Genomic DNA, 26,950 nt, shown 5'->3' with positions numbered 1-26,950 from the left:
GAGTGGTCCCAGCAAAGTCATTTGGACTAACTTGCAGTCTCACAGTTAGACATGTGCTTAAGTGTTTGGTTGGTCAATAAGAGGAAAATACCTAAGTCATTGTATAGACCCTGATCTTGCAATTGATGCTCCATGGACAGCACAGTCTATCGTTACAGTGCCAGTTGTACCTTTGGGGCCAATTATTTTGAGATTGTTTACAAATCAGACACATTTACACTGAACTGGTGAGTCCAGCATTTTAATACAGTGTGCATATTTGGCTTTGAAATATTAGAGTTTTGATTCCTCGACTGGCAGAGATACAATAGCATATAGAAAAATATGTAGCTAAAAATGTCTCCTCAGGTAAAAATACTATTGAAAGATGTAAACTAATCTTTGTAATATGATCTGAAGACCCAGCAGATACTTTGGTATTTTCAAAGTGTTGTTACACCAACCGCTTCATGATTGTAAACAAATGTTATCTGTATATTTTTGTATTTACAATGCTAACAATTCATACATATTAATCTACTTTGACACTTGAACAACTAATAGTAAAACAGAGAGAGAGAGTTGTGTATTTACAGTTGTAAAATGTATCTCCTGTGGAAAATTTGAGGCCAGACCCTCAATTGGTGTAAATCAACATAGCTTTATTGGGTTCACTGGAGTTATGCCATTTTACACCAGCTGTGGATTTGACCCATTGTCTTTATAGTAAAGATGAAATATCCCTATTTGTGCTACTATCATATAGGAATATTTAAGTGTTTACTCATCTCTACCTGTTTTATTGGCATCATTGATATCACTGGGAAATGGACTAAATGGAGTGAATCTGTTCTACTGCCTATATAAGATGTTTTAGTGTTTCTCTCTTCACTAGGATTCTGTTTTAACTCTATGATTTCTTGAATATTTGCACTTGCTCCTGATGATAATAATACGACATCATTAGGAAAAAAAATCTACAAGTCATTATTTAATCATATACAGTAGTAACCTGCATTGCTAATAAGGTTAATTCTCACAGTATCTCAGCTTCTTCTATGATGTTCATAATGATTAGCTCATCTAGTTTTCACAGGCTGAATGGTGGCTTTCAGCAGACACTTCAGATATTATCCATTTGACACAATTACAGGAATTCAGGGGGCTCAATCTTGGGAGGTGCTGAGTACTATCATTTCCCACTGACGTCAATTGGTGCTGAGCACCTTTCAGGATTGGGAAGTTAATTAACCTGCTTCTCTGCACTTTCCTTCTAAAAATGGACACACACAGACAAATCTGGATAGACTGCAAAATTAAAAATAGCATTTTTGTCAAAGCACATGTAGGCTGCATGCTTGACATATAAGTTATCTCCCAAATAATAATTGGAAGCAAATGTTTACATATACCAAAAAAGATTGAAAACAAACATGTAAGGCTCCAATTCAGGAGCACATATTTCAAGTTAAGCATGCACTTGTGTGCTTTCCTGAATCAGGGCCTAAAAGAGGCTTGCTAGCTAAAGACAATGGGGTGATCCATTTCATAAGTGCAAACTCATGCAGACCCTGTCTACACTTGACTTTTAATCATGTTATAAAACTGTTTTAACCATTAAGCGTGGACACAATCTAAACATAGGATTGTCTGAAATCAATCCAGCTGGAACTATCACCCAGTATGGGTCCAGACATTGTTTAAAACTGTGTTTTGGTTTTTTTGTTAAAGTTTGAGCATAAAATAGGGAACTAAGCCCACATGGCTATTGAACCTGTCAAAGTTAGACTCAGGACTCACAGTTTGTCAGACCACTCTGTTTTATTAGCACAGCGCGCTGCTAATAACATCCAGATAATGTGGGCACCATGCAAGACACAAACTATCTTATTTATACAGATAAAAGGGTGAGAACTTAACAAGATAACAAAGGAAGCAGAATCAGATAAGTTTACTGGGGCTAGGCATGCATATCTTATTTCCTTACTAACTATTACCCATCTTCTGTTAATGTTTCGCCATTAGCACCATTGTTTATGCCTAATGTTTCTTTTCCTGGCATCTGTATTTCAACATTTCTTATTTCTGCTTAAAGGTACATACAATATTTCTTTAATCCATTCTTCTTTTTACAATATAATTCATTCTACTTTCACAAACCACTTGGCCCTTTCTACAAGTTCTAGATAAACTGGATTCAAACAAGTTTTGACTGGCCAAAAAAACTGTGTGCGAGCCTAGTTTCTTGCTAAACTGCACACAGCACTGATGCCCCTGCACTTGTTGCTGACACTCAAAGTCATCACTAGAGAAATTAAATTGGTTAAAGCCTCTAGGACTGTGGTTGGCAACCTGGGGTCCGTCAGGGTAATCTGCTGGCAGGCCGCCAGACCGTTTGTTTACATTTGCACCACTGCCCACGGCTCCCATTGGCTGGGAGCAGCGAACCGTGGCCACTGGGAGCTGCAGTCAGCTGTGCAAATGTAAACAAACTGTCAGGCGGCCTGCCAGTGGATTTCCCTGGCAGGCTGCAGGTTGCTCATAACTGGTCTAGGATGTCTGTGTCCACTCAGACAAAAACACCCCAGATTTATAAAAACTCTAATAAATGGTTAGAATAGGCTACAGTTTTTAACTGGTTTTGTAACCAGTTAAAGTTTAACTGGTTCAGCTTGTACTGCTTTAGTGCCAGTGTGGACTCAGAGAAGCTGAAACATGTCAGTTGTCATCTCTCTACCTTCCCACCATTTATGGTAGCTGTGTGACATATTCCAGAATGCCTAGCTTCTGGGAACTGACCTGGGAATTGCCTGCTACTTACCCAGAGGATATTGTAACTTAAATGGTTTAGGACACTGCCAGTATGAACTAGCCTGGGGGTAAAACTTAAATCAATTCAGCATGGTTAGTCTAGATGCACTGAACTGTCTGTACTGAAACTGTGTTGATTACAGATTAGTCCTTGTTGTCAACAATGGAGATTTGTTTTAGAAAGGATCTGATCCAATTTTAAAAGGATTTAGCATAAAATAAGTTTAAAATACTGTGCCTGGTCAATGAGGACTAGGCAGAATCTTATTAAATCTGCTTTTGAACACTGTGTTTGGGACTCAGGGCAGATCCTCATTTGGAATAAATTGTCACAGCTCCACTGGAGGATCTGATGGAAACGAGGTGATCTGCCTCAGGGTTCCCACCAATTCTTAAAAATAGGTTGGTTTTTTTTGTTTTTGTTTTTTTGAACAGTTTGAACATGGCTTTAAATGTTTCAGACCTTGTGAGCTGCCCTCCGGGATTGTTGGATTCCCCCTTCCCCAAATTGCTGGTTCATTGTTTTTATCTCAAGAACAGAATTTACCAATGAACAATAAAATCTGAAATGGACACTGTGGCCAAGATAGTCATGTTTTTTGGTTGCAAACATCTGAAACACTTTTAAAGGGGTCTGATTTTCATAAAGTGCAGAACACATGCCCTCTGAAGATCTGTCTACATTCAGGTATCTCAAGCACGACACCTAGTGCTAGTCAGTTTTGAGAATCTTGGCCAGTATTACTAAAGTTCTTGATTTAGATGGACTACTTAGAGGCATCTCAAAAAGACTTTAAGATGTGGATATTGTACTATTGGAAAATATAGAAGGAAATTCAGCGCAAAGAGAATCTTACAGGTGCGGGAAGCTCAACAGTGTAAAAATATAAAAAAGGAAATGCTCCTTTGGGATAAATGGACTATTCTCAGGAGGTCAGACTTAGTTGGATTAAATTTTTTTTTAAAAGGTTCAGTTAATTCAGATTTCTTCTAAGATAGACAGAGCCTAAACATCTCTTCCTTTTTAATTTGTATAATCAGTGAATAGCTTTTAGTTCATTAGGAGCAATGAAAAATAGGTGGCAACATTAAATCTAGTGCAACAGAGAATATGAAGATTCTGCTTGTGGCTTTTACGGACAATTCAAATTATTTCAAAATTCTGAGCCAGATCATCAGCTGGTGTCAATTGGCACAGCTCCATTGCAGTCAGAGCTACAACAATTTAGCCAGATGAGGAATTGTTCCATCCAGTCTTTGTTTATTACCTATAATAACATTGCTTTAATGGCGTCATGATATTTGTGTCATATTTCTGTATTGGTCTCTTGTGTCTCTGACATTTGCCTGTTACCTTTTCTGACTGAATATGCTGCTTACCATTTTTATAGTCTGGATCACTTTCATTCAGGTATTTTCTGACAAAAGCTGTCTGTGTGAAAGGAATATTTGATATTTTTCAGAAATGCGCATTGGAAACTATTGTATTTTGTATCTATTTTCTTGTAGCCAAACAGAGCTAGTTCTGGTAAAAATGATGAGAAGAAAGGGAATAAAGGAAACAGCAAAAGTGAATCAGTTTCTGAAAGCGGAAAGACAGCTGTAGTGTTTTCCTTGAAAAATGAAGTTGGTGGATTGGTGAAAGCACTCAGACTCTTCCAGGTAAATATTACAAATCGTTATAATTATTGGAAAGGTTAGGGACATTTGGGTAAATTGTCAGCTGGTGTAGCTCCGCTGAAGTCAAAGAAGCATGTGAAATAACACTTTCCATTTGATTACTAACCAATCCAGCAAAGTATTTAAGCATGTGTTTGACTTTGGGCACAAAAGTAGTCCCCATTAAGTGAATGGACTGCTCATGTGCTTAAAGTTCTAGCTGTCAAATGCCCTGATCCAGCAAAGCACTAAAGCTTGAGCTTAAGTTTTAAGCACATGAGTCATCTCATTGACTCTAATGTTGGTGTTGACTCCAGAAGGACTATTCATGTGCTTAAAGTTAAGAATTTGGTTGTGTGTGTTGTTGGATCAGGGTCTTAGGCAGTAAATTAGGAATTATGAAGCCTTAATACACATTAAGGCCCTGATGCAGTTGATTGCATATGGGCAGAGTGCTAGCCCAGCAGGCTATACAGACGCTATCAGTTACAGGAGTGAGGCTGTGATGTGCCAGTAGGCATAGTGCCAGGGGAAACGCCACTAATGCAACTAGGTATGCATTCAATACCGGAATACATGTACTGAAATATCTTACTGAGTTTATAACAAGTAATCAGGGTGGAAACTTCGTTTATTGTGAACATAAGTATTAGATGCAAATGCATTAACCAAGGTTGAAATATACCCTTGTGTAGGAGGCCAGAGGAAAAACTGCATACCATTTAAGCCCCTGAAGGTGCACAGGGACTGGCAGAAACTTGTGCTTGGCCCTTTGCCCTGGGGTAAATTTTACGCAGAATGAAAATACATACAGTGTAGGGGCCAAGTGTAGATAGCAGCATAGATCTCTTCAGATTTGGCATCCTTTAATGGGTGAGGAGGAAGGAAGTCAAAAATAATGGATTGGTTGACAGGTTTGTGCCTCATGCATGCAAAAATAGAAATCATTATGAATGCTTTGCAATCTCCTCTTGACACCCATTTGTAGATCAGCAGTTGTGGTGGGAGAGTTCTATCACGGGAAGACATCATTAATGATTAAGCCATTTTGACACCCATATTCACTGAGGGTTGTAGATCTTGCCAGGGTCATTATTCTAGACAATCAGTTGGTCTGGACTTTCATTTTGTTACTCTTATTCCAGGTCATTCATAATTAGTACAAGAAAGATAGATGAGAAATGAAATATAATTATCACAAAATAAATGTTCTCTTAGCTTGTCAAGAGAGAGATTGAATAAATGCAGCTTCTTGTACCAATTGTGTTCTTAGTTGGAAAAACTAAAATATACTGAAATTAACACTGACAATGCAGTGAATATTTTATATCTACCTTTGATATCAGTGTAGCATTGTATTATCGTTTTTAAAACAACGAACATAATATCCTTTGTAAAAGATGGTCTTGGTAAATCACATTGAAATCCCCTGTGAATATTATAGTTATCATAGTCATCTAATGAGAGAGAACAATTTTTACCTTAAGCTAGCAGCATTTTTTTTCTTTAACAGTACTATGCATTTAGTTGTAGGCTGAGTATTTTTAATGTAAACTTCTATTACTTTTAAAATATATTTAACAGAAATTCATGCTACTGATTTTGTTTTCGAAATGAATTGTTTTATGTATAGAGTCCAATGTTTCATCTTCCCACAGGAGAAGCATGTGAGTATGGTTCACATTGAATCAAGAAAATCCAAGAGGAGGAATTCAGAGGTAGAAATTTTTGTGGACTGTGACTGCAGTAAGAAAGAATTTAATGAACTAATTCAGTCGCTAAAGTTTCAGACTAACATCGTAACTCTTAATCCACCAGAAAATATCTGGACTGATGAAGACGGTAAAGCTGCTTTATTTAGAAATTAGTAAACATTTCATTTAGGAACCACACCAGTCTTACTCTCTCTAATATTTTCAATTTCCACTCTATCTTCCACAGAACTTGATTGTGTTCCTTGGTTCCCCAGGAAGATTGCTGAATTAGACAAATGTTCGCAGAGAGTTCTAATGTATGGCTCTGAGCTGGATGCAGATCACCCAGTAAGTGTGAAATAAAGTAATTATCTTATTTGGATTTTAAATCCTAGTTGCAGGGCAATTTGTTATCCACAATAGAATTTAAAAATAATTTTATAGATAATTATTCATATTGTTTAACCAGTCAAGTTATAAGCACTATGGCAAAGATTTTTCAAAATTGATTAGCAATATTGGAGGGCCTCTTTTTTTTTTTTTTTTGGCACCTTAAAGGGACCTAATTTTCAGTAGGTGAGTGACCAGCACTTTACGAAAATCAGGTCCCTTTAAAGGGTGTCATTGAATGCATTCATTCACTTTCTCAAGTTGGGAGACTCAAAAACTGAGGCACTCCAAAATCACTTTTGATCCCCATTTATACACTGCATTTGTGTTTTTTTAAAATAGATGCAGGATAAAAACTTTGATATTCTAAACAGTTTGGGTTATTGTAAACCTAGGTTCTGCCACAAATCAAAGAATATGGACATTGATATGAATTTTTATTTAATGTGGGTGTAGGAGAACAAAGCATTTGAAAGAATGCTCGCCCTCAAACTAAGGGATAGTTACAAGGTACAATAGCACAGTACACTCCAATCTCAGTATGAATACAGTGCATAGATACGTTTCTTACTTTGCTTTCTGAAATCAGTGCCAGTGTATAAGTCCCTGTTTCGTACCTTGGTAATGTCTAGATATTCCAAATCTAAAGCTAAGGACTATGAGTCCTTAGTAATTATTTGTTTTCATTCAATCATGGTTTTCTTCAGCATATGCCTAACCTAAGAGACCTTAAGAATGAACTATAACGATAGGCTGCTAGAAGAAACTCCTCTGTTTATATCATCTGCATTTTCGCTGCTCTAATAGAGGGGCAATCATCAAAGTGAATGGAAACAATCAAAAACTTTCCACACCTGTTTTGGATGGCTGGCTTCTATTTTGGTTTTCAGAATGGGGAGAGGGGCTATCTAGAGCATTTGAATTTAGTAACTGGGGGTGGTGGTGGTAAACATCCTGTAAGGTATAACACTAATTGGAAAAATTACTGTTTCACATGTTACTCCCTGTAGTTCACAGTCATGTTATAGACTTGTCGTGGATTCTCCCCTGTATTGAGGCTGCTTTGCTTTGTGCTTCTGGTGCGAAGTGGCCCTATACTGTAGGGAGGATCACCTCAGTTAGGGGATCTTATAAGGGTATAGAGCCAGCACATCAACTGCTGTGTCAGCCCCTCCCTATTACCTATGTTGTGGACGAGGCTGAGGAATGGCCAGGCATTACTAGGGCTTCCCTGTGCCTTGCTGACCACTGGCTACTGTATCAGTCCCTAGGAACCCTTGACACCTGGTTTAATTTACATTTATGTAGTTCACAATAGCTGAAGGCTGCTGTATTGGATCATTCCCCAAAGGGGAGCACACCCCAAAATCCTGAGTCATTCTGTGCACTTCTTTATCATGGACGAGGGTAAAAGTCCTGCATCTTTGGAAACTCTCAAATCTGCAGAATACTTTCAGCCACTAACAGTAACTTTGCTTCAAATAGAAGCATTTTAGCCTCACATGGCCCATCGCAATGATCAACTTAATATTGTTCTATATTTTGAGCTGGTGTCTATACTGAATACATAAGGCAGGTTTCTGCAGATCACCTTAGTTTTATAGATAATGAAAAAAACATTTGCATGACATGAAAGCAGAGTATGTGTTACACTTTAGAAAACTCGGGCATAATTTACACCACACTACACAGAAACCTAGGACTTAGAAATGGGAAAAAAACCTACTGCTGGACACCAAGAGACTATTTCTGGTCCCTTCTCTGACCCCTCTCTGGAGTGTATAGGGGACATACAGGAGTCATAAAGGGCCATGGAGAACTACCCCCATGCAGGGGCAGCACAAGGCCACCGTGGGTATGTCTACACTGCATTAAGACCAGGGTTTGAACTCAGGCTCAAGTCTAATCCCACTTCTGTCTGCACACACATCATGCTCACCCAGCGCTTGGACCTAGTGTCCCAGGACCACATGGGAGTGGAGGGTTTGAGCCTGAGTCAAGTCAAGACACTGGACTCGCCCCCCTGGACTCGTGCATGGGAGTCCACCAAAAGTATCCCACAATCCAATGGACTGACTTTCTTTGTCCTCTGATAGTCAAGTTCAGTGGACAGTCAAGGTTTCCCACACTGCACCATGAACAAAGGGGTAGAACCAGCCACATTTTGGGAGAGCACTGGCAAGTCTTGACTATGGGTAGTGGGACTTGGACCTGCCTAATGCAGTGTACATGCTGGAGCCCCAGATTGGGATCCAAAATTAAAAAATTCTTAACCTGGGGTTACAAATGAGTGTAGGCACTCAGGCACTAGGTTCATAAACCCAGTAGGGGTCTGCAGAATGGGGTGGGGCAAGTAGGGGCATGGGCCTCCCCAATAATTGTTGGGGGCACAGAACTCCTCCTCCAGCCCTGGGGCCACGGGCTAGGAGGAGCTCACTCTCCCTGCCACCTGGGGAGGAGAATGAGCTCCTACTGGGGTGTGGGGGAGGGAGGAAGGGAAGAGTAAGCTCCTGCTGGAGCAGGAGCCAGGGCAGGGGGCAGAGAGGCAGGGAGGGAAGAGTGAGCTTCTACCAGAGCTGGGAGGAGGGGGGGAGTCAGTTAAATTTCTGCACATGCCCCATAAACCCTGGATCTGCTCATTCAAAGTCTAGTACCGCTAAGCTTACACTGTCATGTAGACCAGGGATGGGGAACCTTTTTTCTAGCAGGGGCCACTGACCCACAGAAAAATCAGTCTCAGGCCACACAACCCCGGGAGGGGAGGGGGAAGCTCAGGTCTTCCCCTAGGCTCCAGGGTGGGGGCAGAAGTGGGTTCAGGGTTTGGGAGGGGGTTATGGGGCAGGGGGTAGGGGTGAGGGCTTCAGCTGGGGATGCGGGTGTGACAGGTTGGACTCCCTGTGATGTCACCTCATGTGCTGGGACGCCACTGAGGCAGATTATTTTGCCAGATTATTTTGCCTTTTACCTGGTCTTGCTGGGCTAGGCTCCCCAGACAAGCACACAGGCAGGGCCCCAGCCAGCTGCACAGAGAGACAGAGATCCGCTCTGAGAAGGCTCAGCTTAAGGGCCTTGCCACAGCATGCAGAGGTCCCCCTCCCTTGGAGTACAAACTCAAAATTATATGAAATCTGCCTCTTCCCTCAATGTGGAGGAGTGTATGCCCCCCAAGTTAGAAATCACATAAATCGGAAATAAATTTGTAGAAATAAATTTATTAAGTATATAACAGGTGTATTTTAAGTAGCTAAGGAGGTAGTGGACAGAACAAGGCAGATTACTAAGAAAATAAAACAGAGCATGCAAACTAAGCTTAATGCACTAAAGAAACTGGTTACATGTAAATTCTCACCCTAAATGTGTTTCTAATAATTTTCTTCACAGGCCAGGCGCCCTTCCAGCCTGGGTCCAGTTCTTTCCCCCAGTTCAGTCTTAGTTGTTTCCAACAGTCATCTTGGGTGCGGTAGCAGGTGAGAACTGATGACCTGGATTACCTCACTCTCCACCCTTAAATAGGATTTGCATAAGGCGGGAGCCCTTGTTTCGTAGTTTGACCCCCACCCCAGCTTCTTGTGGAAAAGTACAGAATTCAAGATGGGTTCCAGTATCAGGTGACTTGGTCACAAGCCTCTGTAGCTATTCTTCACAGGCCGACCCACGCGTTCACAGGAAGACTAAGCTCTTTTACAGTCCATTGTCTCTTGCTGATGGGCCATCAGCACTGTCAGGATTTTTCATTGTTGTACCTGAAGTGTTAGCAGGGGGCATCACACAAAGTAACATAGTCAAAATATAGGTACATAGTCAATATTCCTAATTTCAGATACAGAAATGATAAATGCATACAAATAGGATAATTGCATTCAGTAAATCACAACCTTTCCAATGATATCTCACATGAGCCATCTTGCATAAAGTATATCGTAGTTATGTCAAACCATAAAAGCATATTTTCATAAAGAATATGGAATGACGCGTCACAGTGGGCTCGGGTGGAGCTGGGGATGAGGGGTTGGGGTGCAGGAGGGGGCTCTGGGCTGGGGCTAAGGGGTTTGGAATGTGGGAGCGGGCTCAGGTCTGGGGCAGGGTGTTGGCATGCGGGTTGGGGTGCAGATTCCAGGAGGAGGTTCAGAGCTGGGGCAAGGGGTTGGGTTGCGGGAGGGGGTGAGGGCTCTGGGAGGTGTGGAAGGGGGTTCCGACCTGGGTCAGGGGTTTCAGGGTTAAGGCTCCAGTCGGGTGGTGCTTACCTCAGGCAGCTCCCAGTCAGCAGTTCAGCATGGCTAAGGCAGGCTCCCTGCCTGCCTTGGCTTAGCGCAGCTCCCGGAAGCGGCCAGCATGTCCCCGCAGCCCCTAGGCAGAGGTGTGGCGAGGCGGCTCTGCACGGTGCACACTGCCCGCACCCACAGGTGCTGCCCCTGCAGCTCCCATTTGCCACGGTTCCCTGATCGCACCTGTGCCTAGAGGCCGCAGGGACATGCCAGCTGCTTGCGGGAGCTGCGCAGAGCCAACTGGACTTTTAATGGCCTGGAAACCCTAGCTTCTTCCTCCAGCGGGGTAAGCTGGTGCTTGTGGCTCAAGCCCCATAGAGGGGCACCAAGCCTTGGGGCTTCTGGCCCGTGGCATGGAGATTTGCTGCAGGCCACATGAAATCAGGCAGCAGGCCGGATCCAGCTTGTGGGCTGTAGGTTCCCCACCCCCGTGTAGAAATATCCTCTGAGCTCTAGGACCAGTCCTGTTAACCAGTTAACAGGAACAGAATTTTGCTACATGTGACACACTCTTGAGTCACAACAAACTGCCATCTGTCCCTTTCTACCTGGGCCTACAAAACCATTTGCCTCTCTTAAAAGAGGGAAAAGGTATCCCCCTAACCATTGATCCAAAGTCTGCAACTTATTAACTCAGCACTTGCTTCATAACGGTTTTAAACAGACAAGGTAACTCCAGTAAGGATCAACAACTTTATGCCTGTATGAAACCTTTTCCATAATTTTCCATATAATAAGTGATCTCTCTCCTGCCATTCATCTCCACCCTGTGACAAACAGAGGCTACGGACACCATTCCTCACCCATGTTCTTACGTTCTTTCTCTCTAGATGTATGTTAGATAAGTCATGCCAATGGAACAAAGGCGAAATGTGTCCTCCAAACATCTGAATGATGTTGCAAGGCCTCTGCTGCCTCAGGCTGTGCTTGAGAGTAGGAGGCTTGAATGCTTTCACAATCCCTTTTAATTTCTCTCATACATCCCCCAGAAGTACGTGTGTGTACACACACATGTGTACATGCATGCACTTTATAGTGGCTGCTTCTTGCACTAGCTGCAGCTGGGAGCCCCATGATAGTTACAAATCCAAATTTTTCTGGAAGCTTAGGCAAGCAAACAATATGCATTTTAATATGTAATTATATGCATCTAGGAACAAAGAATACAGGCCATACTTGCAGTAGGGGGAACTCTATCCTGGGAATCAGTGACTCTGAAAAAGGTGTGGGGATCATGATAGGTAATCAGCTGATTGTGAGCTCCCAGTGTGACACTGTGGCCAAAAGAGCTAATGTGATCCTGGTATGCATAAACAGGGGAATCTTGAGTAGGAGTATTGAGGTTATTTTACCTCCATATTTGGAATTGGTGCAACTAGTGCTGGAATACTGTGGTTCCAGTTTTGGTGTCCACAATTCAAGAAGGACGTTGATAAACTGGAGAGGGTTCAGAGAAGAGCCATGAGATTGATCTAAAGGATTAAAAAGCATACCTTATAGTGATAGATTCAAAGAGCTCAATCTATTTAGCTTAACAAAGGGGAGGTCAGAGGTGACCTGAGTACAATCAATAACTACCTATATGGGAACAAATGTTCAATAATGTGCTCTTCAGTCTAGCAGAGAAAGTTATAACATGATCCAATGACTGGAAGTTGAAGCTAGACAAATTCAGACTAGAAATAAGGTGTAATTTTTTTTTAGTGAAGATAATTAACCATTGGAACAATTTACCAAGGGTCAAGTGGGATTCTGCATCACTGACCATTTTAAAATCAAGATTGGAGGTTTTTCTAAAAGCTCTGCTATAGAAATTGTTTTAGGGAAGTTTTCTATCCTGTGCTATACAGGAGGTCAGACTAGATGATCACAAATAGTCCCTCTGGCTATGAAATCTATGAATTGAATCTGTGTGGACCAACAGCCATTTTCCTACCATTTTTGTGTTTTTTGTCCATGCCTAGTGATGGGGGAGAGTGGTATTTTTTTCTGGTTACACTACTGCCCAGTTGAGTGGGGCGAGTGCAAATATAGTTTCTGGGCTGGTATGCCTGTGTGAAATTTAAATTTAAACCCACTCCAATCTTGCTCTTGAAGTTGACACTTACTACTTAGCCTGAAAACTGAAGTGTGTCTGAGTGTTTTGTATATAAAGAAGAGACGTTGCATATGGTTTAGAGTAATGGAAAGTAGTATAGCCCACACGTGTTTACGTTACACATACCTCCCTCTGTGGCTGATCCTCAAAGAAAATAAGTCCATTACAGCCACAGTTACAGGCCTGGAGTACTTGTGGCACCTTAGAGACTAACAAATTTATTTGAGCATAAGCTTTCGTGGGCTACAGCCCACTTCATTGGATGCATGCAGTGGAAAATACAGTAGGAAGATATACCGGGGTGTGTGTGTATATACACACACACACAGAGAGAGAGAACATGAAACCATACCCACTCTAACGAGAGTGATCAGTTAAGGTGAGCTATTACCAGCAGGAGAGAGAGAAACTTTTTACCACTATTTTTACCTCTACAATTTTTTTTTCTCTCCTACTGGTAATAGCTCACCTTAACTGATCACTCTCGTTAGAGTGGGTATGGTAACACCCATTGTTTCATGTTCTGTCTGTGTGTGTGTGTGTGTGTGTGTATGTATGTATGTGTATATATAATCTCTTCCTACTGTATTTTCCACTGCATGCATCCGATAAAGCTTATGCTCAAATAAATGTGTTAGTCTCTAAGGTGCCACAAGTACTCCTGTTCTTTTTGTGGATACAGACTAACATGGTTGCTACTCTGAAACCAGTTGCAGGACTTTAGCTCAAGCTGTAGCAGCTCATGCTTTAGCTCTGGAGGCTTTTTGTTCAGTTGCCAGCGTGATAGCCAAGATGGTGGCCATCACAGTAGTATCTTCAAAACAAACTCTTCATGAATTCTGAGACACTTCAATTTTCAAGCCACGAAAGAAGTGTGATGCATGAGCCTAGCACCCAGATTTTTGCCTGCTTGGGAGACTCCAGCCAGGCCATGGAGGTGTTTGGGTGGGCTGAAGTTGAGTCATAACCAGTTTTCCCATACTTAATATTTTTGGCTGTGTGATGACACTAGTGCACTGCACCTTTCCTGGAAATGTTCCTTTTGGAGGAAGTGTGACACTAGTTTATTTTTCTCCACATTAAACTAGATGCTGTTAATCAGAAAGCAATATAAGTAAACACTTAAATGATTTATTTTAAAATTCTTACAGCTGATTTTCTTTGTCTTTGCTATAAATTAATCTTGTCTTACTTTCTTAAGGGATTTAAGGACAATGTATATCGACAAAGAAGAAAGTATTTTGTGGATGTTGCCATGAGTTATAAATAGTAAGTACTGGTATATTTCTTTTCCGTGCTGCTATGTTAGAAAAAAATTCCACTCCACTTACCGTATTTTCCGGCATATAAGGCGACTGGGCGTATAAGACGACCCCCTAATTTTACAGATAAAACATAGGTTTTGGCCTATACTCGCCGTATAAGACGACCCCCCCCTTCCGAGGGGGGGAGCCCAGAGCCTTTTAAATCCCAGCCGCGGCCGGGAGTCAGAGGGCTCTGGGCTGCCCGCTGCGGCGGGGAGCCCAGAGCCTTTTAAATCCCAGCCGCAGCGGGGAGTCAGAGGGCTCTGGGCTGCCCGCTGTTTATACCCGGCGTATAAGACGACCCCCGATTTTAGGGGGTTGTTTTTTTAGTATAGAAACTAGTCCTATACGCCGGAATATACGGTAATTCTGTTAGCATGAAGTTTTGGAAAAGACAAGTGAGCCATTGAACTTTGACCAGTTTAATATATGTTACAGATGACAAACCAAAAGCTTGAAATCCTATAATTTTCAGTATAATTCTAAGCAAGTGGGGCGTTTAGAGGTTAAGTGCTACATTTTCACCATTGTATTCCTGGCTAGTTTAATGTAAGGAGCTATTTTACAGATGTTTGCATATCCTATAATGAAATGAATCCATGTGCCATGGACACAGACACCTCCTATAATTGGCCTAGAACCTTGGTCTTTTAACTCCAGAACAGACCTTTAGCACTTGAGCCAAAGAAGAATTCCCCCACTACAACTGGAAACTCTTTTCTCCCTCCGGAACAGCCACTAGAGGGCAGCATCATACAAAGTGTTTGCACTATTAGAGCAGATTGGGAATTTTCTGACTAAGTATTTTTTTCATCAGAAAAAGCTAAATTGTCCAAAATGAAATGTTTCATGGAAACATTTAGATTTCTATGAACTTCTGCCACAGGCAGAAGTAGTCTGCATGGCAGGAAGTTTGGAAGCCCTGAGGCCCCCAGCAGGACTCCCAGAACTGCTAGGAGCCTGGAAGTCCTGTTGTCTTTGACTCTGAAGCAGTCGGCATGGTGGGGCTGCCTCAGAGCTGCAGACTCTGGAAGCCTTCAGTGCTCTGAGGCAGGCAGGCTTAAAATGGGGATCTCGGGCTTCCACATTCCCAGCCAAGATCTTGGCAACCCAGGAAGTTGTTGAGGCTCTCAGGGTTTATAGCTGGTGTGGGCCGAAAGCTCTGAGCCTCCGTGCGCCCGCCCCCGCAATCCATGGGGCTGGAGCCACAAGCACCTGCTCCCGCTGTGGGGGAAAGCCCCGAGCCTCCATGCTCTCCCCCTGTGGGACTGTGTGTGGCCCCTGCCTGACTTTTTTTTTTTTATGTGGGTCAATGGCCCTTGATAGAAAAAAGATCCCTCACCCCTGGTTTATAGACTCCCTGCTCCACAGTGGAGAATTCATGTAAACCTAGGGGGTGCCCTGGCTGTTCCCTGAGGAGTTGGTGGCAATGCAAGGAGTCTCTGAGTCAGGACCACTGTCTGCTCTGTTTTTGTTTAGCAAAAATCAAATGAAAAGGCTTTGATTTTTTTCTGAAATGAAATATTTTTAGTATTTCTTCTCCGGGAACTTTGAAATTTCGAGTTTTCATTCTGATTCAGAATGCAAACTTTTTTGAAATGTTGGAATGTCCTGTGGAAGGGAAATCACAAGTTTCAACCTGCTGTATGCACTATGTACTTGCCTCATTAGACAAACGTCATCCCTTTTACCTGGGATTCACAAGAGTTCAAACTCTACAGCTGTCACAGTTACAAAATAAATCTCGCTCATGTCTGCTGAGCTGGGAGTAGAATGTTGATTCTAGACCTAAGGATACTTATTTCCCAAAACACTGCCTAGCACTTGAACTAAAGGAGATCTCTGTGAGCTGGCAATAGGCGTAGCTGGTAGCAGGAGGGGCTGCAGAGATGGCACACGCAGTCCTTGGGTACAGGAAAGAGGAAGAAAAGCCTTACATTGCACCTCTAACCAATTAATGAGTGCCAGCCAGTCTGATGTATGGGGAAGAATGAGGCTTCAAAGGCAGGTAGAGGAAAACAGAGGGGGTATATATTGGGGGTAGGGTGATAGTTACATGCCAGCTCCACAGAGAGAGAGAAAAAAAGAGAACCAACTTATAAGGCCAGAACATAGAGCAAAAGTGGGGAAATGGTCAGTTACAAATTAATTTTAAAAGACAGGATGAGGTTTGAGGCAGCTGATTGGGAAAAGAACTTCTAGAAAAGAATAAGAGTATGTGAGAATTATCAAAGAGGCAGCAGGAATCCCACCGGAAAAATCTCTGAGTTTCTTATCAGAACTGTGAAAGGGCAAAGCAAATAATTTAATCACAGAGGTAAGGAAAAACATTAAAATCAATGGTACGAAGAAGGAAAATGAGCCATTTCAAAACTTATATTCACAGGAATCTGTAAGTGTCCGAGGAACCAGCAAGCCTAAACAGGCTGACCATTGCCCATAGATTTCTGTGTCTGCAGAGGAACATGATACACGCTCACTGGAGTGCCTATGTCACTACCTAGGATTAAAACAAGCTGTTAGAAGTGTTACCCTGTTCGCACATACACAGCTGAGAGAACATTCCTGAGGTACAGGAGATAGAATCATAAAATGTTTGTGAGGAAAAATGCCTAGATCATTGATTCCAGCCATAGATAGCACATAAATAGGGGCATTAGAAATATCTTAAATCCTGCAATGGCAAGATGATTTATTTAGTCCTCCAAGACAGGATGCTTCAGCTATTAGTCATGTAACAGTTCTACAGTAATGCATTTGTTTGCTTGCAGTGTGGGAGACAGCCAAATTCAAAGCTAATCTTGTAAGACCTATTTTACCCCTCAATAAAATGCAGAAAATGATAGATCTGGCTTAGCAGGTGCATGCAAACATCAATTGCAGTAGTTTAGTACAAAGTTTTCACAGGTTAAAGTCAAGTAGTTGGGGCAAAGAATACGTTGAGCCTGCTCAAAGTTACTTCAGTGCAAATTACAGTGAAGTCAATGGAATTATACCAATATACAACCAGTGCACATGAGTCAGGCCCTTTTATAATCTCCTGTAGTTGATGATAACCAGTGGAATCCTGGTTGTTTTTTTACAAAAGTTACCTGGGGCCAGATTCTGCTCCCATTGCTCACAAAGAAAGGTTCTCATACAAAAGGCTCAGGCCTGCTTCTGTTGAAGTCAATGGGAGTTTACTATTAACCTCAGTCAGGATTTAGCCCACAGTTTTATATATATATGCCTCATTCTGTTTTGTTCCAGATCAGTTAAAAATGTAGCATATTCCCTTTCACTTCTCTCTTGCTTCCTCACATTGTGGTGAAGTTTCCTCTCCCCATTCTCTGGTATTGGAAGCTAATGAGACCATTCTAGGCCTAATCTTAAGCAGTCCTTTCGGGGAATTTCCTAGGGTGCCAGATATTTGGCTCATGCTTTTTCTGTGTCAGGTATGTTACTCTGCAAATATTTTGTTGCTATCTGGACAGTTGAGTAAGTGAGATATTTCATAACTTGTCCCCCACCAACATGAAAAACTCATCAATAAATAAAGTGCTTTTCAGCTATTAGGATCTAGTGACCATGGTCTGATTAATATTTAAATCACTAGCTAATATCTTCTGCAGTGATTCACAAACTGCAATTCGTGGTATGCTTGGTGCTGGCTAGTTGCATGGTGCTGGCTCTCTCCCTTGTTTCCAGATAAGTCATATTAAAAGAAGATAAAAATCCATTAGCTATTTTCTTAGTGTTACTTTTCCATGTAGTTATTGTCACAAAGTTGTTGGGTTTTGGGTGTTGTGTGTGTGCGTTTCACTAAACGCAGAGTAGGTGGTATGTGCAATCCTGAATTGGGTGTGGGTGGGTGACAAGACCGTCTCTTAATTATTAGGATGACATTATGTGGAGAAAAAAGTGGTTCGGGACTATTTAAAATAGTTGGATGAGCACAAGTTCATGGGGCTGGATGCACTGCATCCGAGGGTGCTAAAGGAGTTGGCTGATGTGATTGCAGAGCCATTGGCCATTATCTCTGAAAACTCATGGTGATCAGGGGAGGTCCCGGATGACTGGAAAAAGGCTAATGTAGTACCCATCTTTAAAAAAGGGAAGGAGGAGGATCTGGGGAACTACAGGCCAGTCAGCCTCACCTCAGTCCCTGGAAAAGCAGGTCCTCAAGGAATCAATTTTGAAGCACTTAGAGGAGAGGAAACTGATCAGGAACAGTTAGCATGGGTTCACCAAGGGCAAGTCATGCCTGACTAACCTAATTGCCTTCTATGATGAGATAACTGGGTCTGTGGATGAAGGGAAAGCAGTGGACGTGTTATTCCTTGACTTTAGCAAAGCTTTTGATATGGTGTCCCACAGTATTCTTGCCAGCAAGTTAAAGAAGTATGGGCTCGATAATTGGACTATAGGGTGGATAGAAAGCTGGCTAGATCATGGGGCTCAATGGGTAGTGATCAGTGGCTCCATATCTAGTTGGCAGCCGGTTTCAAGTGGAGTGCCCCAAGGGTCGGTCCTGGGGCCGGTTTTGTTCAATATCTTCATTAATGATCTGGAGGATGATGTGGATTGCACCCTCAGCAATTTTGCAGATGACACTAAACTGGGAGGAGTGGTAGATATTCTGGAGGGTAGGGATAGGATAAAGAGGGACCTAGACAAATTAGAGGATTGGGCCAAAAGAAATCTGATGAGGTTCAACAAGGACAAGTGCAGAGTCCTGCAGTTAGGATGGAAGAATCCTATGCACTGCTACAGACTAGGGACCGAATGGCTAGGCAGCAGTTCTGCAGAAAAGGACCTAAGGGTTACAGTGGACGAGAAGCTGGATATGAGTCAACAGTGTGCCCTTGTTGCGAAGAAAGCTAATGGCATTTTGGGCTGTATAAGTTGGGGCATTGCCAGCAGATCAAGGGACATGATCATTCCCCTCTATTTGACATTGGTGAGGCCTTATCTGGAGTACTGTGTCCAGTTTGGGCCCCACAGTACAAGAAGGATGTGGAAAAATTGGAAAGAGTCCAGCGGAGGGCAACAAAAATGATTAGGGGGCTGGAGCACATGACTTATGAGGAGAGGCTGAGGGAACTGGGATTATTTAGTCTGCAGAAGAGAAGAATGAGGAGGGATTTGATAGCTGCTTTCAACTACTTAAAAGGGGGTTCCAAAGAGGATGGATCTAGACTGTTCTCTGTGGTGGCAGATGACCGAACAAGGAGTAATGGTCTCAAGTTGCAGTGGGGGAGGTTTAGGTTGGAGATTAGGAAAAACTTTTTCACTAGAAGGGTTGTGAAGCACTGGAATGGGTTACCTAGGGAGGTGGTGGAATCTCCTTCCTTAGAGGTTTTTAAGGCCTGGCTTGACAAAGCCCTGGCTGGGATGATTTAGTTGGTGTTGGTCCTGCTTTGAACAGGAGGTTGGACTAGATGACCTCCTGAGGTCCCTTCCAACCCTGATATTCTATGATTATGGGACAGTCTGATCTCCTGTGTACATCAGCTGTTTTGAGAATGGTCCTTGACTTTGTGTCCAGGCTCAATAGTAAATTAAGGATGGGTTCTTTCAAAAGGGCCCTAGTGTAGTCAGGTGCCCAGCCCCCTTTTGACTTTCTACCCCTCATTAGTCTCCACACTGCCAATGGTTAACTAAGAGGTACATCTGAAAGACTAAAGGCTGAAGTGCTAACTCTGTGTTGGTCATTCTTTAGTCTCATTGATTTCAAATAAGTCAAGAGTGAATTAGCACTTCAGGATTTGGTCTCGTAATAGGAAAACTAAAGTTAGCCAAACTCTCCCTGTTGTTTTCAAAGTTTTCCTTTCTTGTCATATGCTGTTTTGTTCTCCACTTTTCTTACTCTGGAGATTGCAGAGTACCCTTATTAGTCTTGCTAACACTACTCTGATTGATTTAGTGAATTTCTCTGGAGTTAATGGTATCTGTTCCTTCACATACAAATATAACACTTACATACTTTTAATTTTGTCTTGCCAAATCAAGCCTATATTTTGAATTCATTACCATCCCCAGGAGTTAGTAATTTTTCTGCACTACCTACAAATACCTGCTGTGTTGTAATTTTCTTGTCACACAAGCTTCCAAGTCAAACTAATTTCAATCACATTCTAATTTTATTTGTAATAGGCCTAAGTCCTAGCACATAGGGGAAGGCACATATTAATTTCATGTTCTTTTCAACTTTATGCATCCCTTTTTAGATTTTTCATTTTTCTTGTTTGTATCTACTTTGATTATTTAAGCAAAAAAAAATCAGTGGAAAAAAACAACCCCTTGAAAACAGCCTGTAAAAGTTATGATGTTTTTCTATAAAGCTAATAACTATACAGTGAGGGAGGGCATTTGTATCTTGTGATTAGTTACAGAATACATTTTTTCTCTCTTGCTTACACTCTCGTTCACTGTTGCCTATTCACATTTTTTACATAGATACAAACCTACCAAATGCTCTAGGTTGGTCTGACCTAGCCACCTGGGTGGGGTATATCTGCACTGCAGCTGGGAGATGTAATTCCCAGCTTGGATAGACATACACATGCTATCTCTGCCCAAACTAGTCTGTTTACAAATAGCAGCGTGACTGTGAAGGCACAGGCAGTGGCATAGGCTAGCCCCTCCCAAGTACAACCCCATCCGAGATCCTAGGTATATATTTGGGTGGCTAGCCAGGAATAGGTTGACCAGACAACAAGTGTGAAAAATTGGGACGGGAGTGGGGAGGTAATAGGAGCCTATATATGAAAAAGACCCCAAAATCAGGACTGTCGCTATAAAATCATGACATCTGGTCACCCTAGCCAGGAAAAACCCCTTAGCTTTGAACTTAGAGATGGATAAAATCTTGGTCATCCTTAGTTATCAGTTGGAGTAAAGCCTCCACTATAACTAAGGGTCGTAAAAGTTCAGCAACACATCATTCAGGTTTGGGGCTACACTGTTCATTGCACAGATTGCAGATTCATAATGCACCACCACTTTCCTTCTGGTGCAAGCAGTTTGTGGGCCTCAGAGCCCGTGGACAGAGATGCTGAAGTGGAAGATCGCAGTGAGATGGAATTATTTGTAGATATGGCATATGCAGACGTGGTAGAGCAGGCTCAACTCAGAACTGGCTTCACTGATCCCCCAGCTGAGGAAATTGGTGTCAAGATGAGAGGGAAAGAGGGAGGAACAGGTAAAACAAACTCACATAGACAGGATGCAACTTCTGATAGGGAATTTAAAGGCAAATGAATCTTAATTCAGGGCCTAATGAATTGGTTGGGACAACAGTAAATTACAAAACACCCAAGTTTAAAACGCCCCAAATTCTTGGCTTTGTTGCACCTCTCCAGTGACACAAAGCGGATATGAAGCCAGCTTACATGACCAGATGAAGCTTCCCTTTTTGCAGAGAATTTTCTTGTGATGTTGCTGGATCTGTGCCAACCTCTACCTCATGGTTCCCCAGCACAGAGTGTGGTTGAGGAGAAAGGGACATGGCCAGAGCATTGTGCTCTGGTGATCCTTGGCTGATAGAATGGCCCCACAGGTCCATTGCAGCTGACGCAACTTAGAGCAACTGTTATGTTCTTCAGGATCAGACTGGCAGCCTGAGGATGGGTGGGGCATTAAGGTGGCTTACACATGTTTTAGTGGTGCCCTTCATCCTAAATTGAGCTGGGTGCTAGCCAGCTAATTCTGAAGGTGTGGTCCAATATGATATGGACAAATTGACACCGCTTCTTTAAGGAGATGTATGCCTCACCAATCTATTAAAATTCTTTGGGCACTTCAACAAAAGACTGGATAAAGGAGAATTGGTAGATTTAATTGTTTGGACTTTAAGTGAGCGCTTGGCAAATTCCTCACAAGGGGCTACTAAGGAAAGTAGTCTAGGGTGACAGATACAATTCTGTCATGGATGAGAAATTGGTTGAGAGAGAGAAAGTAAAGGGACTGAATCATGATATTCATGCAGGCAGGTATGAATGTGGCCTCACATTCAGAAATACACAGTTTATGTGGTGCAAGGAGTCCTTCCTGATACCACAATATATTTATTATTAATATAGAACAAAAGCAACTCTAGGAAAGAGCCCAATAATATTTGTATTTGTTTTAACAGAAGGCTTGATTTCAGGTTTTTATTATTTAGATAGGACCATTAATGCACACAGTTATTTACTGATGTAGAAATAAGATACATGGAAGTGACATTCCTGCTCTGAAGAATTTACTGTCTAAAATCAGTCTAGCAACTGTGATGTGTTTAAGAATATTTCTCCTTCTTTTTAGTGGTCAACCCATTCCCAGGGTGGAGTACACTGCCGAAGAAATTAAAACTTGGGGGACAGTATTCAGGGAACTCACTAAACTCTATCCCACTCATGCTTGTCGGGAATATTTAAAAAACTTCCCTTTGCTGACCAAGTACTGTGGATATAGAGAGGATAATGTACCCCAACTGGAAGATGTTTCTATTTTTCTTAAAGGTAAGGTTCATGTTTGATTTTTGAATAGCCATGATGTCATGGAAAAATGTTGTCTTCTCTTAGGACCTGTTCCAAAGTTCCCTGAATGGAAGAACCTCCATTGTCATCCGTGGATTTTAGATCAGGCCATTAGTCAACACACACACACACACACACTCGTTGCAATGTTTTCCACAGAAGAGAAATTGTTGGAGTCAGTGATAGTTGTTTTAATAGGAATGTAGGAGGTGTCAGGGTAGCACACCTAAATGACTTTGCATGCTACACATCACATAAAATTATATTGGAGGTAGAGGAAGGTCTTGTGGTGTGACATGGGTGGCAAGCATAGATAACTGTGCTGTTGTAATGAACACACTGAAGGAACACGGTGTCTCCTGTAGCTCCTCCTAGTGGGGAGGAAGAATGAAATGTTGAGATAGTAGAATTTAAAGATGGCTTCAGGCATCGTCATTCATTACATTGTCTGTCTGTATCTATGCCAAAGGTTGCAGATGGTGGGAATGCACTTGTCCAGATGTGTTTGAATATTCCCAAATGAACTTTGCAGTATTCTAGTACAGTTTTGAAGTTCTGGATTTGGAGTGACAGACCTATTTAAACAGGTTTCAGAGTAGCAGCTGTGTTAGTCTGTATCCGCAAAAAGAACAGGAGTACTTGTGGCACCTTAGAGACTAACAAATTTATTTGAGCATAAGCTTTCATGGGCTACAGCCCACTTCATTGGATGCATAGAATGGAACATATAGTGAGGAGATATATATACACATACAAAGAACATGAAAAGGTGGGAGTTTCTGAGCTATTGTCAGCAGGAGGAAAAAAAACTTTTGTAGTGATAATCAAGATAGCCCATTTAAGACAGTTTGACAAGAAGGTGTGAGGGTACTTAACATGGGGAAATAGATTCAATGTGTGTAATGGCTCAGCCATTCCCAGTCTTTATTTAAGCCTAAGTTGATAGTAGCTAGTTTGCATATTAATTCAAGTTCTGCAGTTTCTTGTTGGAGTCTGTTTTTGAAGCTTTTCTGTTGCAAGATTGCCACCTTTAAATCTGTTACTATCTTGCAACAGAAAAGCTTCAAAAACAGACTCCAACAAGAAACTGCAGAACTTGAATTAATATGCAAACTAGATACTATCAATTTAGGCTTAAATAAAGACTGGGAATGGCTGAGCCATTAACACATTGAATCTATTTCCCCAGGTTAAGTATCCTTACACCTTCTTGTCAAACTGTCTGAAATGGGCCATCTTGATTATCACTACAAAAGTTTTTTTTTCTCCTGTTGACAATAGCTCATCTTAATTAATTAGCCTCTTAGAGGTGTGTGTGTGTGTGTCCTCACTATATGTTCCAGTCTATGCATTCGATGAAGTGGGCTGTAGCCCACAAAAGCTTATGCTTAAATACATTTGTTAGTCTCTAAGGTGCCACAAGTACCCCTGTTCTTTTTTGCAGACCCATTTTATATATACTTATCAAGGTCCCAGCGCTGTAATGAGCTCCGCCTGAACAGGGCTCCACACAGGTGCAGAGGTTCTCCTTCAGGGAATTCACTTGAATGATCAAGGCCTAAATGATTCTTTGCTTTTGAAAAAGCCCTTCTTCCCCATCTCTGATGAAAACATGCCTTGTATGAAAGGAGAAGATGTTGAGCCCTGTAGTGGCTTGCCCTCACGGTTCAGAGCAGTCTGTCCGTTCTAATTCTTTCATTGTCCATTCTCCTCAAAGATCTCATGAGAACTTCAGGGGCAACAAAATGCTGCTGTCTCTTGCAGCAATCCTGGGAGCTCAAGTGTATAATATCCTACAAATGTTTTATAAAATGAAAATCTTTTGTGCTATAAGTGCTATACAAAAAAAGGTAAGGAAAAGTGGTGTCCTAAATGTATATGGAAGAATTTTAACTTAAAATAAATACACTGTTTGGTATGAAAGAATAATCTTACCCATTCCTTTCTTCCCTGCTACATGCTTACCTCTTGTTTATGGTTGCCAGCATTCAGCAACAATTGGTTCATTGCTTTTTGCGTTTGGTCATATATTCTTAAGTCACTCCTATATTGTTCTCTTGGTCTGAGGGAATGGTACTGAAGCATCATAATTGGTTTTTTTTCCTTAACGAGAAGCTAAAAACAGCAACAGAACTACAGAAATACACTTTCAGACCAGTCACAGCAGTCACAATTTTTGTGGAAACTGAACTTGGAATATTTTCCTGTAAACACCTTGAAAACAGCCGCTAATGAGTAGAGGGAGAACTTGGGAAAGAACTGGCCTGTTCAAAGTCACTGTGAGTTTGAAATAACTCGCCTGTAGGACTAATCTGATGAAGGACTGCATTATTAAATGTAAAAATGAGCATCTGGTATACTCATGTCACCATATGTTTATTTAAATAATTTATAAGATAGTACTTTAAATGTATGATTTTTTTATATAGTTTAATTTCAGTAAAGGTGATTTACATCGTATTTCACAGAATTCAGCTTCTGTGCTGGAAACTTCTATATTGTTCTTGTTTGGTGCCATACATAAAAACAGATACTTCATGATGTTGTTACTCACTTTAGACTTGACTTCTTTTCTAGTAAAAGTTCTTAAACAAGCCTTGAATTACTTCAAGCTGTTTTAATTAAGAGTATTTTAGCAGTGCAATGTGGGTGTAAATAGTATAGCAGTTTTGGCCAAGGTTTTCAGTGCCTTGTTTTGGACAGAATAAATAACTACAAATCCTTGCTTTCTCTCAGGTGTTGATATATCCAATTTGGTCTTTTCACTATCTCCTCCACTTTAGAAAGGTCTGGCTTCACAGTGAGACCAGTTGCTGGATATCTGTCTCCTCGAGATTTTTTAGCAGGATTAGCCTATAGAGTTTTTCACTGCACTCAATATGTACGGCATGGCTCTGACCCTCTCTACACACCAGAACCGTAAGCATACCTTGTCCTATTCATTTGTTGTTAAAATTAACTACAACTAAAACTTAATTTTCAAAATTTTTATGTTGATTCAGCCCACTCAACAATCCAGGATTTTTTGGTCTACAAACCAAATGCATGAAAACCAATTTCCAACCCTCCCACAATGTTTGGCCCAAAACTGAAATCTTTTAATGTAGATATACCACCATGGTGCCTCATGAGAGTTGTAGTTTGGGTACCTCATGTCCCCGTTCTACTCTATGGGTTGAACTTCCCAGCCTGATTTTATTTCTCATACACCTCAGGCATGGTATTCCATGATGCACTGCCTCCCTCACCAAGAGAGGGGACTGTGGAGCAATATGGGAGATGTAATCTGATCAAAGAACCTCGGCCATAGAAGAGAACTGGAGTGTGAAGCTCTCAAACTATGACTCCGATGAGGCACCACACCAGCATTTTCAAATTGAAATGTTTGGGTTTTGGATGAAATATATGGAGGGTTGATTTTTCACTGAAAACTTAATATCCTTTAAAAAATTTCAGCTAGCTCCTCTAGGTTTTTTGTATTGAATGTTTCCTGTTCTATGCAAGTAAATAGTTGAATAGTAATTCCATCAAGGGACACTGCTGATTTCATAAACCATAAGGGCCATGTTTGAGCAGTTTCAGTTACCAGATATCTAGCATGAAATGATAGCCTTTCTTTATTGAGTATGTACCATTTTGGTGTATTTTATTTTTGTATAATATATGGCAACAAAAACCAAAGCCAAAGCTTACACAAATGAGTTAATATCTGCAGCCCTAATTCTGCAAACACTTAAGCCCATGCATAACTTTGCTCACAAGAGCAGATCCACTGAAGCCCTGGGAAAACATCTTAAGATATAAATCCAATAACCTAGCTGCATTTTTTTTATTTTACAGTTAAAAGCTATATCTAAAAATAATTTAATATACTATCATGGTGGGAATTACCAGTTAGCCCTCTTGCACATCATGCTAGAAGTTCTTTCTTATGGTGGGAGCTTTGTACAGCATTTGAAGAAATGCTGGATTGCTAGTTTTGTAATGCGGTATCTCTTTTTGGGGAAGCCGTGGCAAGCGTCAAAGGAATTTGCTCTCTACATAATCTCTCTAACGAGAGTCAGTTCTTGAGGCACAGCTGCTGCAAAGAAACTGAGCATTGGTGTTTTGGCTGAGATTCCTGAAAAAGGGGATTGATTGCATGCTGGTTGACCACCTCTGTGTGTGTATATAAGGCATGTATACACTGCTGTGCAGTTCAGACTATGGGGGTCATGAATAGCAGTGCGCACCAAAGTGCTCTGCTGTA

General features: G+C 41.5%; 1 protein-coding gene across 2 annotated transcripts in view; it reads left to right on the top strand.

Moving 5' to 3' along the window:
• TPH2 (tryptophan hydroxylase 2) overlaps positions 1 to 26,950 on the top strand; it is a 73,880-nt gene that overhangs the window by 1,356 nt on the left and 45,574 nt on the right. For both annotated transcript variants that reach the window (XM_039501052.1, XM_039501141.1), the window contains exons 2-7: positions 4,300 to 4,452; positions 6,108 to 6,291; positions 6,391 to 6,491; positions 14,098 to 14,165; positions 22,487 to 22,683; positions 25,485 to 25,620. In XM_039501052.1, the coding sequence (XP_039356986.1) occupies positions 4,300 to 4,452; positions 6,108 to 6,291; positions 6,391 to 6,491; positions 14,098 to 14,165; positions 22,487 to 22,683; positions 25,485 to 25,620 (839 nt within the window). The remainder of the gene's footprint in view (positions 1 to 4,299; positions 4,453 to 6,107; positions 6,292 to 6,390; positions 6,492 to 14,097; positions 14,166 to 22,486; positions 22,684 to 25,484; positions 25,621 to 26,950) is intronic.

The sequence above is a fragment of the Mauremys reevesii genome, linkage group 1 (genome assembly GCF_016161935.1).
Source record: "Mauremys reevesii isolate NIE-2019 linkage group 1, ASM1616193v1, whole genome shotgun sequence".
Classification (NCBI taxonomy): Eukaryota; Metazoa; Chordata; order Testudines; family Geoemydidae; genus Mauremys; species Mauremys reevesii.
The sequence above is the reverse complement of the archived record's forward strand: the minus strand, read 5'-3'. Positions and strand labels throughout refer to the sequence as shown.